The sequence below is a fragment of the Buteo buteo genome, chromosome 3, assembly GCF_964188355.1.
Source record: "Buteo buteo chromosome 3, bButBut1.hap1.1, whole genome shotgun sequence".
NCBI classification, from domain to species: Eukaryota; Metazoa; Chordata; class Aves; order Accipitriformes; family Accipitridae; genus Buteo; species Buteo buteo.
Genome location: NC_134173.1, coordinates 4,836,539 through 4,849,086, shown reverse-complemented (window position 1 = coordinate 4,849,086; position 12,548 = coordinate 4,836,539). Strand labels below are relative to the sequence as shown.

The window sequence follows — 12,548 nt, the reverse complement described above, 5'->3', positions numbered from 1 at the left end:
AATGTCCAAACAATGTTTTGGAGAGCTAACCTGTCTTCTGAGAAAAGCCACCTTATCAGAGTGAAAAAGCACATATTATTGTTTCTTAACTTCAGATGGCTGTAACTTTGGAAAAGAAGTAAGTGTGAAACCCTTAGAGCACAGACTTAGAAAAGATTTGCGTGTTTGCTTAGCTTTTTAGGCTATGTCTTTGCCGCACAAGAGAATGCATCTATCAAACATTTTTCCTCTTCTTTCCTTTCTTCCTTGCTTTTACTTCCCAAGATTTCACTACGACATTCCCACTCAAAGGGAGTTCTGAAGCCAAAAATCACCCAGTGGGTTTGTTTTTGGTTTTTTTTTTTTTCCCATGACTCAGCACCTGAAGGCAGGTCAACCTTCATGCAGTATCCTTGTAAATCACAGGGCTTTTAGCCTTTACCTCTTGGCCTTAGTCTGGGAGGACGGCACAGAGATTGTTCCAGGTGGTGAAACGGGCACAAACAAAAGCAAGGAGGATAAAACATGTTAAAGAAAAACATGGCAAGCGGGTTCCCCCAGGAGACTTCGGTGGTTTTAAAATTCTGAACTGCATCCTCCGGGGAAAGAAAAGTTATTTTATCCCTTTCAGCTTACTGGGTGCACAATCGTTTCAAAGAAGTACGGAGGTCTGCCCGGAGCCAGCTTAGCAGGGGACGAGGAAGGCACGTCAGTCTGTAGAAGCCACGGTACGCAAAGGGATGGTGCGCAGCCCTGCAAACCAGTCTTCCCATTACAGCTGAGCCAGGATGCGGTGGGACACCCCGAGTCCCTCGGCACGAGCACGTACATCAACGTCCCCGCGGAAGATTCCAGCTAAATCAGGGCACGTCTGTGGTCACTTGGAATGTTCCGCAGCGTGTGGGGGTTTTGTGAGCAGTTTTGGTTTCGGGAGCCCTGTTGGCTGCTACTCTGAGAACAAAAGGAATTTCTCGGTTTGGGGGGCATCCCTCTCGAGAACTCGTTTCTGTTTCTGGGCAGGCTTGTGAAGGTGGTTGAGCAGAGCGTGCTGGCCGCTGCTCGGCAGCGCGCTGGGGCTCTGGGTGCGCAGGCAGTCTCTGACGACCTGCCACTGCGTGCTGACATTCGTGGCTGTTATTGTCATTCTCACCAGGATGTGACAGATTTTTATGTACGGTGCCAGGTCATTAAGTAACTCTGTCTTGGTTCAGTACCTTCATTTTTATGCTGTAGTGGTTGGATACTGTTGCGGGAAAAAGGTTTCTTATGAATTAATGACATTGAAACAGAGCCTTATAAAGGAACTCTAATAAGCTGAATGTTTTCTTTTTCTTTTTTTTTTTTCAAGTCTGAGTCCCGCTGATCCTTTAACACTTCGGGTTTTGTTCAAGCTATATAGTTTATATAGGACTATAAACTACAAATGGTGATATCTGCACATAATGACTCTATTTAAATAGCCAAAATAATGACAAGGCTTCTTTTCAAGAGTCGTGTCTTTCCATACAAGATAATATATTCTGGCTGTAGAATTCAAAAGGTAACAATAGAAGTTATTCTGCTTTATAGTAGCTTCTTTTTCAGGAGTATCAATGAGATCTTTTTTAAGAATTTGTGTGATATTAAAAGCCTGCCACTTCTAAAACACAGGTCAGGCTCTGAGTTGATCAAGCTGGGCACTTCTTGCATCTGGTTGCTCTTTTGAGAGGAGCAATAGTTTTGAGCATGTTCAGACTGAGGAAGGGTGTTTGGACATGAAACAGGAGCCGTCACGGATTTTTTTTAGGCTGGTGTGGAAAGAGCTACCCTAGCAAGGTTTTACTGAGGGCAAAAATCCAGCTCTGCAGTTGGTAGGACTGGTCTAACATTTCATTTTGTGCTTATGGTAGACTGGATTCAGTCAGCCTCTACGGGTGGAGGCATTGCCACTGCTCCTTTGCATTCAGAAGTGGCTTCAATTTACGCCCTAGCTAACCTGCAGCTTCTTGAAATGTGCAATTAAATGGTGCTTGTGTCTTTCCCGGCGGCCTGATAAATAGTGGGAGAAGGATAGTCGCTGCATCCAGCCTCTAATAAAAATGATGGTAAAATTTTATAATAAAGGGAAAGAGATTTTTGCTCTTAAATTTGTATTGCTTTTGCAAAATAAGTGAGTGGGATACTTTACTGGTGTGATACAAAATACAAGTAAAGTTTATCTGAGCAGTCACAATCACTGAAATAAGAGTAGGTGTGTCTAGTGTTACTGTATCTTGGCTTTTTTTTTTTATTGTTCAATTGAAAATTTGCATCATTCAGAGGAAAACAGTAAGTTTTTCATCTATTTGTTGGATTAGAGAATAGGTCCTGTTTGGTTCTCAAACACTTTTAATCACAGTTGAGTGAAATTTTTCAGGTGAAACTTTTTTTGAGATTAATTCAGACTTAGAACTTTAAAACATTTCATATATACAAATCAGTTTCACAACTCGCTTTGAAATCATTATAAACTGCTTTAGTTACAAAATTGCACAGTATCTTTTCAAACATAAATTTGATTTTGGCAACTGAAGTAGCTCCGTTGAAAGTCCCACATCCTCCCCTTTTTTAAAGAATTGCAAACCCTGAGAATCAAAAGGAGACACATAGACTCTGTAAAATGAAACTTTTTAAAGGAACCGAAATTGTAATTTGAAATTTTCCTTTGTGTGAAAATATCTGATTTACTTTCATTACAGATTATAATGTTGTCTTGAGAAATGTGAAGTAGCCATGAACTGGAAGTAGATTTGTTACCAGCTTTGCTGTTCCACAGTGCTGTTGCCTGAGCCCCTTGACAGTATTAGTGCATCGCTTGTTATCATTTTGAGGAACTTTTTTGTTATCGTTTTGAGGAATTTTTCAACTCACCTGTAGTTTATACCACTATTTTTGCTCCTGCTTTCACTGGGTTGATGAAAATGTTTGAAACTTGTAAGTACCCTCTTATAAAGGTATTGGAGAATTGTGAGGACTGCTCTTTCAGAGCAAGAATTTCAGCTAATGTATTTCAGAGCTGAAAATAGTGGCATTGCACACATTCATAACCCTTGAGGATTCAACCATCAGATCCAGCTGTTAAATGGGTCTTAACATATTTATCCTGCTTATGTCAGAACTTGAACTGAAAGTTAGTTTGGGTAAATTGAACTCGTAATTTGTCTTAGCTGTTGAAAGCTACCTTTGGTTAAGCAAGAAAGGAATAGCTAGAGCAGTCATCCACTCTGAAGCCCGACTTGATGAAAATGTCATTGGGGGCTTTCATCATGATGTTGATTCACAGATTTCCAGGTCAGACATACTGATTTCAAGATTAAAACAAGGTGGTTTGGGCTTTTTTCTTCTCTTATCCTCCCCTTATTTGCCAGCCTAACAAACTCAGCAAAAGGTCTGAAAATCTGGCTGAATTGTTCTGCATTAATTTCATTGCATATCTGAGATACAAATGACCTACCCTGAAACTGGAATTTGGGAAGGGGCAAATATGAATCTTGCTGCTATCTGTACTGACGTCTTGAAATTAATGGGATTAAAAAGTAGGGAAAAAGTTGACAAAAGTTGTTCCATGAGAAGTGGAACTAGTAGAGTTGCATTTATGATTTATGTATGTCCTTTGTACTCTTATGCTTCCCATTGCTCCATCTTATGCTCTGTGACCTCCCCAAAGACTAAAAAACACATAGGAAAACTGAAGATATAATCTGAAGGCTGTACCATCCCAGTGGGCTCTGTTGTAGCTGGACAGTGGGTTCAGAAGTTATCAAAGAGAATTAATGAAGCTTAAAACCCGCAGGGGCATCAGAGGGAACCACGATTGTGACGATTCAATATGCTTCTCTTATTATGGCTTTAGAAGGCTAATACGATGCAAGTAAACTCGAAAAATTCAATCTAAATTTATAATATTACAGACAGTATTGTGCCACTTCTGCCAGATGTGGAACGTACCTCAGTGCGTGAAGCAGTCCCACTAGCAATCAGCAGGGCTGCTTAAGTACTAACTTAGTATCTGATTTCAGATTAGATGGCAGAATACCATTTCACAAATTATTAATCAAGACTTTCAAATTCCTCTTTTAATGTTTGGAATATTTATTATGTTTACAGAGTTTGCAATACACATATGGTGTATTTAATCATAATGTGTTGCTTCAAATAAAAGTAGTATTTAAGATGATTCATGTGTTTTCATGCCACTCAGGCTCATGGTTGCAATGGTTTCCTCCCAACATCATGAAGATCTTGTATTTAGTATTTATGCTATTTGTATTCAAGCCTTAGTTAACTCTACTGATCAATGGTTAAAGAGAAGATCCTTTTATCTGGGTCTCCTTATTCCCATTTCTATCCTCTGCTGGAGCTCTGCAGATGTATTTCACATTCATGAGCATCCGCAACATGTCTGAGTTTTGCCTTTTTTCTAACAAGTATCCTTTTCTTGGATCAAATCCATTAGTTATTTCCCTTGTGCTGCTCTTTCAAATGCAGAAGGATAACGTTTAATTTCAGGTAAAAACTATTTTAAGCAGAACAGGTTTCACGATTCCTCAAATAGTTTTTGTTAAAGGTATTTTTTGTAAAAAATATTTCTGACATGACCGAATTGCTGGGCTGTTATTCAAATATTGTATTTTGGAAACAGTGACATTTCCAAACAGTCTCTTACATAGGCTCTGTATTTGTAATCGGTTGCTGCTTTTATAAATGGTATGCAATGCACAGGAGGGTGAGTTTGCACATCCTTTTCTGTTCATGCACACTGGCCTGTGAACTATAAATGGAACAAAAGGATGAACTTCAATGGGCACTTGCCACTTTGCAAGATAAATACGTGTTGATGAGTTAGAACTTTGTTGATATGCCTGGAGTAGTTTAAATAAAGACTGTGCCACATATATTTTTCTTGTTATTTTTAGAAGTCCAGCTCCAGTGCGACCTGAAACTACGCCGTCAACTGGCCCTACAGAAAAGCAAGAGATTAAAGTTTCTCGTGTGAGGAAGTTAACGAGGCAGTACAGTTTGTGAGTAACGTATAGCATTATCCTTATGTTTTTGCCTGCCGCAGCTGAAAATGCAGGGGGATGCTAATTATTGCTCTAGCTGTGCCTTCTGAAAGGCATGAGTGCAATTACATGATAATGATCTTATACTGATACCGTTCCTTTCATCGCTGAGAATCTTCAAGCTTTTAATACAAAATGAATTTGCCGTCCCTATGCGGTTGCTAACCCTCAGATTGCAAGCCCCTCTGCCTTTTTCTGAGCTTACAGGTTAGGAATTAAAAACCTCTTTTCCACATGAAATATCAAAGACGTGGTGTGAGCTGGAGCAAGCTGCTCTCTCTGCTTAATTACAACCCCATTTGCGAAATGAAGAAGACAGTCCTTAGCTGTAGGGTGGTCAAGCCGTGCTGTCAGCCGTTCCCTCTCAGGAATGGCACCCTCTCTCTCTGATTTTGTCACATGCAGAAATTGCTGAGCCCACTACAGCTACAGCCAGCAAAGTTAAGTCTCAGTCCTGGCAAGAGTGATCTGTGCCTATAGGGCTCTGGCATCCCACCTACACATAATTCATCCGATCTGAGAGTCTCTAGAGACGTCAGGTGCTGAAGAGATGTGGAAATCAGTTTGTTGGTTTGTCCTTCATATGAGAGGACAGACAAGGCCACCAGAAACTAGGGGGAAAAATGGACAGCGTCAGCATAAACTTATTAGTACAAGAATACCAATGCCATTATGAAGAAAGAACTATGTATGCTTTTTATGCGGAATGGCAACTGTTAGTCCCTCCAGCAATTTAACATTCTAGTGTCACTAAATATATAGCAACATTAGCAAAAGTTTTCCTTCTCTCCAAAAGCGTTCTAACAAATATTAATATGTAGTTATTTTCTGTCTCACTATTAAGAACACTGGCTTTTGTTATGGAAAAAAAGTAACAATCTACATCATCAAAACTGAAAAAATATTTAGGAGAAGTTTAGGTAGGAGCAGTTTCCCAAGGCCTGAATGAAGTCTCCTCACTCGGTCTGCCCAGCACAGCTCAGACAGCAGTGGGCTTTTCTTGAACGAGACACCACTTCTACTACTTCTTTTTCTACAAGCCAGGGGAAGAAAATCTCCTACATATTTCAAGACGCATCTGATTTTTCCGATTTTTATATCATGCAGGGACTTGTAGGTAGCAGTCAGCAAAGGAAAAGGTTGTGACGCTGAGAGGACCGATTATTTGACGCGCTTCGTATGGCAGGTGGCGAATGGGACGCGGTGGCTGATTCTGTTCTTTGAGCACACCGATGTGTAAGGACGGGCAAGAAATTCACGTCCTATGGCACGTCTAGTTACAGGTTTTGTACATGCACTTGGAAAAGTTTTCAATTTAAGTTGTAACCTAAACAGGTTGTTAAACTTGGTCCTCAAACACTGCTACACGGCAAACAAAGAGAACAAGGTTACGCTGTGTAGAGAATTTTGCTGTAAAGGATACCTCGGTGATGTTATATATGCAGAAGCAGAAAATTTCCCGTGGGACCATCGAAGTAAGGTAGTAGGATAAGTTGCTGTTGAAGATAGCAAGGCTAGTGAGAAATGAGTTTTTAAGAGTCTGGGTGAAAAAAAATTGCTCTAGGGTAGGTTAGGGCTGGAGAGGGTGTGTTTACCAATAAATAGAAGGTGACGACCAAAGGAGGGGTGTAGGTAATAGGACATAGAAAAATGAAAATAGGTATCTCAAGGGGGCATCCCTGAAGTAATAGCAAAATCATCTATTACTAGATCATTCTTGTCTGAGAGACTGCTTAGCTAACTTGTTCTCAAAGGGCAAAGAGAAAATGTTTGGGCCAGAGACCAAGCGCCTCCCTTTTCTGTACGTGAACAGTCAGCCAGTCCCCCAGAGCTACTGAGCACCTGCAGAACCCGTGGCCCGAGAACGGCACCGAGGAAAGGAGGAGAAGGTAAATGAAAATGAGTGAGAGGTTGTCCCAGAGAGAAGGGCAAGGATGCCAGGGGCCGTTGGGAGTAACGGTACCGCAGAGAATCCAGTAGTGTCTGGGAAGAGCAGAACTTGGGAAGGCAAGAGCTGAAGTGACAAACAGCGCGGTGGGAGGCAAGTGGAATGGAAAGGAGACTAGAGGCAGGGTCACGCAGTGGAAAAGGCAATGGTGTTATTACACACATAGAGAGAAGCAACATTTAAACAGAATGTTTTAAAAAAAAAAAAGTATTTATGTATTCAGGAGTGAATTCTCAGGTTTTGATCGGTGAGTTTTTGAGGAACCAATTTTGAGTATGTCTTGCCCCCACGTGGATTTTCAGTTGCCCAGTGTTAGGCATGAGGAACGGCGCATAAACACATCTAACCACAGGTGTCACCTATGCTATGGCTGTGTGTGCGGTCACAGACTCCCTACTTAAAAATACGGGCTGTGATTTTGTAAATTTTTTTTTTATAGACCCAAATTCTATCCACTTTAAATTATCTTGTGTCTGGCATGCAAATATGGGAAATGCAAAGAAATAGTGAAGGAGTATTGTGAAAGGAATCCAGTGAAGAAGGCGGATTCTCAGTCTTCTAGCTAGCGTGCTACTAGCTTGATGACTGATAAGACTGGACCCTAACCCTTAGCTTTGGTTCACAGACACTAAGAAGCCTTTCTGAACTGGCAAGTTCTCGACAATTTTCCGCTTCCCTGTATGCAACAGAGCAGCTTTTACCCAGCAAGGATGTGGAGGGTGCCAGTGTATTCCTGCTGAGAGTGGGGAGCAAGGTCTGAGAAAATGTCAGCTGCATGTTTCTGAAAGAGAGATTAACTAGGTCAACAGCCAAACTCTGGCTTGCTGCATTAATAAAACATCTATTGAACAGGTCCAAAAGATTTTGCATTTTCTTTCCAGCATAAAACCAGGGTATTGTACATGCTCTGGTGCTGAATTCTATCCTAGCCCAGAAGAAATAAAAAAATGAAGCATGGAAAAGATAACAGTAATCACCATAGCTTTATATCATAATAAAAAAACATTGTTATCACCCAAACAACCCACCATAAGGCTGTGTACCCTATATGTCATGTAGTTTTGAAGTACCGTGTCGCCCAGGCATGCTGCCTTCAAGTAGCACTAAACCAAGTACGGTTCTGTTCTGGAAGTGTCTGTCAAACTGACATGGCAGGCTTCTGTGCACTGTGACTACCTAATTGGTAGTTAAATTTGGTGCCATTTTATGAGCAGAAATAATTTTTCTCATAATTTTTCCCCGTGCTTTAAACTGTCAAGCTGTAGTCTCTCCTTTTCACACATCATCCCCAGTAATAAAGGTTCTGTAGGCCAAATTGTGACTCTGTTTACCTCCATGCAATTGAATTAGCAGTTGGAAACATCCTGACTCAGGGCTGACGGATCCCAATGATTTGTAGTCAATGGGGCTCTACAAAAGTAAATGAAGGTATAATATTCTCTACTGGCTTTCATTTAGCAATGACAGTAGGTGAGAGGGAAAGAGCTCATCTTGACATCCTAGAGCCCAAGGGAAGCATGCAACCTGGTTTTAAATAAAATGTTTTCTCTGTAGATGGAATAAATGGGACAGGAAAAAGATACGCTCTCAAGAATGTTTCTAAAGAGCTCCTTTTTGGAGTCAAAGTCCTTTAAAAACAGTTTGAAAACAATAGCATGGACTAGCTGCATAATGGGTGTCAAATCTCCCGCTGTCTAAAGCCAGTAAAGCAGTCAGTCCCACTGATGGATCTAACCAGATCTGTCCTTATCAATACTGTCAGCCTCCATAGAAAAGAATAAACGTTCAGGTAGAGTAATATCAAGTAAGTTCATTTATTCATATATACATACTCCACAGAAACACTACCTGCACATCATACCCATAAGATTTCCATTTGCAGATAAGACTTACCTAGCCAATCCACTTTTGAGGAATCTTTAAAGCTTAAAAAAATCTAATTTACTTGAAAAGTTAGCTGCATTACAGATGGAAGAGTAAACAGAACTTCACTCCAAAGCACTACAGCTGACATACAGGTTACCAGTGCCTCCTCCAGCACAAATACGGTCAAAGTCCAGTGTCTTTTTCTGATGAGAAGATCTGTCTGCTTTTATCAACTGCAGTGATGAAGATGACCTTCCTCCAGCCCTGGCAGCAGCAGCAGCGGCATCAACACCTGTGTCTTCAGCATCTCCCGGGTCACAGAAAACGTGCACGCCACAGACGTCAGAAGGACAAACACAGGTTTCACCTGGTGGCAAGGTAATATGCAAAGAGAGGAGCTTATGTCAGCTGGGAGAGTTGCAGATAACACATTTTCCTTAGATGGAGTAATTCTACGTTTAGGAGTAGTTTTTAATGCAGAGTTGTAGTAATATGCTTAACCTGTTGTGTAACGAAATATTTAGAGCCTGCTCCAAGACCCAGCTAAAATCAGTAATAGTTTTTCATCAACATTAGGAGGCAGTGGATCGGGATTAAATTAATATTTACATTGATTTCACAAGTGCATACTTGCTGAGTAGCCATACTTAAAAAACATGGTGTGAAATTTGAAATCCATTTGGCAATCTATGCTTCAAGGCATTAAAAAACCAAACCCAAAACAACCAACAGAATTACAGAAACGAAATGTTTTTTTCAATGCTGGGTTTCTTCTTTGCCTTTAGAGTTCTACAGATGCTGGAAGTACATTTGCTTTGGAGCCAGGTGACCTCCTGATGGATTTCACAGAGGCCACACCTATGGTAAATAGTTTCAGTTTGCAACCAGGAAAATGTAAAAGTTTTCAATAATTTGTCTGCAGCTAAAATGAATGGGATACTATGCAGTGTGTTGGATAGTACACGGGAATAAAGTAAGTTTCCTTGATATTCAGTGATACTGAGCATCTGTCAAACTCAGCTCAGCATCTCTGAAAATCAGTCCACATCAACAAATATTATGGCTGATCTTCTGAACGCGATTTTTTTGTTGTTGTTGGATGACTTCTTGTTTCTCTCTCCTACCCGGGTATCTTTGCACCTTGCTGGACTGGTTTCACGAGCTTCTTTGTCCCTTTAACGTAGATTCCTAATGTGATCATAGATTTGCTTTTGGGAGTTGTCTGAAAAGTCCCTTCTTCTCCCCACAAGTTTTGTTCAGACCTTACCCAACAGCCAATCCAAAGACATGTACCTGCACTTTCATGTTTCATTAGCAGAGCGCTTTGCTTCACTTTAAGGCAAATAATCTACAGCACGTTGATTATTAACTTCTTTTTTTAGAAGTACGTGATTTGTATTTTTGCTTGAAAGCCAAGGAGAGGTGCTGATCCCACTGAAGTCAAAATGCCTCTTGACTTCAGTGATCTCAGGCTTTCACCTCAGCTTCCCAGCAGATCACTGGAAGGATCACAGTATGATCCTTAGCTCTCTCCAAGTCATTCTGCATTGCAAATAGCTCTAATGCCACATAGCTCCTCTGCTGTCCAAAGCCATTTTTGCTGTCTTCAAGAAACCATATTTAAAGCATCTAAAAAGCATGACAGGGACAGCACTACATTTTTGGCATAAACATTTTTTGTCTTAAGGTACTTCTGTCCTGGGCGTTGCTTTCACCGCATGGTTAGGTACTAGTTTATGGTATTGGAAAGGTGTTGGGGGATGTACCTTTTGCCTCAGAGACAGTATGGTACCTCTCTGTAAATAACCGCTCGTGTCCCGTTACCAGTGGATGCAGGCTTCCCTTGCAAGTCCGAGGAACTGAAGGTTCATCCCTCTTTGGCCCCTCGCGGCTCACAGAAGGGCTGTGAATATTCAGCCGTGGCTTTTTGGCTTCAGAGGCGCGTTGAGGTGGGCACGAGGGGTGCTGTGCCCAGAGGCTTGCCAGGTTTGATGCGGGGGACCGCGCGGGAGCTGGGGAGCAGCTGGGACCGTCACTGGTATACTGCAGCTTGGGAACGGACACCAGCCCTAGAAGGAGAGATTGTTTCTTCACAAAGTGCTTGAGGGCACTTGGTGGTCCCTGTGTAAGTTCAATAAGCACATTCTTTACCTTCCATCAATACGCTGTCAGCACCCGCCTTGTTCCCGCTGACGACCTTCTTCTCTTTGCCCTTCAGCCTGGTCAGCTGAACAGTCTTTGTGCCCCGAGACTTTTATACTGCAGATGCTGAATCTCTGAACTGCAGCAAAATTGAAATTTAAGGGGCCCTCTAGCTCCTGGAGCCCCTGGGTCTCCTTGGTGGGAGAACCGTTCCAGCGCTAGCAGCTGGAACGAGAGCACAGCGCTTACTGCTCCTACCTCCACCGTATAGGAGGGACCTGCTTTTGCACCTGAAAATATCATTGCAGACCGAGGAGTGTCTATGAAAATGAGGTTTACCTGGAATCTCCTTGAAGTGCCAGGTGATGAAAACTATCCCGTTCCAAAAAGTGATAGGAAGAGATGTATTTAAGCTGAACAACACACGCAGCTCCCCCAGCCTACCCTGTACGTTTCTGCGGGAAGGGAAAATGAAAAGGGAGCAAAGTAAAGAGAGAAAGAGGCGCAGCATTCTGCAGCCTTTGTTTGTCCTTTGGGTTGACAAGTTCAGGCAGACCGAAACCGAAACTACCCAAAAGGACGTTGCAGCAAGGTAGCTGTTGGTCTCTTCCCAGGTTACAACTGATAGGAGAAGACAAAACGGCCTCAAGCTGCGCCAGGGGAGGTTTAGATTGACTGTTAGGAAAAATTTCTGCACTGAAAGGGTTGTCAAGCATTGGAACAGGCTGCCCAGGGAAGCGGTTGAGTCACCATCCCTGGAGGTATTTAAAAGATATGTAGATGCGGTGTTTAGGGACATGGTTTAGTGGTGGACTTGGCAGTGTTAGGTTGACAGGTGGACTCAGTTCTACGATTCCATGCTTCTGTATAGGTTAGATTGTCCCTCTCTGTGTTAATAACATCTTTGTGGCTAAACTGTAAGTAGCTATCCTTTGGAGTTTACTAATAGATTTCTTATTCTAAAAAACATTATACCATATCTTACTGTATTAATCAGAATTTTAAAAAATGAGTCATGGAGACTTGAGCAACTGACCTGCTCTAGATAACATAGGTTTGGGATTTTTTTCCATTTAATAGAAGTCAGCATTACACACTTTTCCTTCTCCAGCTGTGGATACAGGCTTTTTTCCCCTAAATATTTTACCCAGTCATGCTTTCCCCTTTCCTACCCCACCATCCGCTGACATAATTTATCACGCTGTACGTTCATAAACTAACCTTCCATGACTTTCTTGGTTTTAATATTTCGGAGAGCATGTACTGCACAGCATCAATCAACCCTTTTTGTTTTGTTTAATGTCTGCAAAGGTCAGCTTGTTCTCTACAGAGCAGTTACTGTTTACAGACTTTTCTCTGCAGTTTCACTGGCTACAGGCTGCTCTCAATTGAGGTTTGAATGAAAAGTTTACTCTTCAGGGGAAGAGGCTCCAAACAAAAGCGAGCTAAGGGGAAATGCGTAACTTTGAGCCAGTCTGATTGTTTAATAATTCTGTTGTGATAACATGTGCTGTCATTTGAGGGTCAGGATC

General features: G+C 41.7%; 1 protein-coding gene across 2 annotated transcripts in view; it reads left to right on the top strand.

Annotated features, from left to right (window-relative positions):
- Positions 1-12,548, top strand: part of EPB41L4B (erythrocyte membrane protein band 4.1 like 4B) — a 169,963-nt gene that overhangs the window by 134,249 nt on the left and 23,166 nt on the right. For both annotated transcript variants that reach the window (XM_075022720.1, XM_075022719.1), the window contains exons 20-22: positions 4,914-5,018; positions 9,114-9,252; positions 9,660-9,737. In XM_075022720.1, coding sequence (XP_074878821.1) covers positions 4,914-5,018; positions 9,114-9,252; positions 9,660-9,737 — 322 coding nt within the window. The remainder of the gene's footprint in view (positions 1-4,913; positions 5,019-9,113; positions 9,253-9,659; positions 9,738-12,548) is intronic.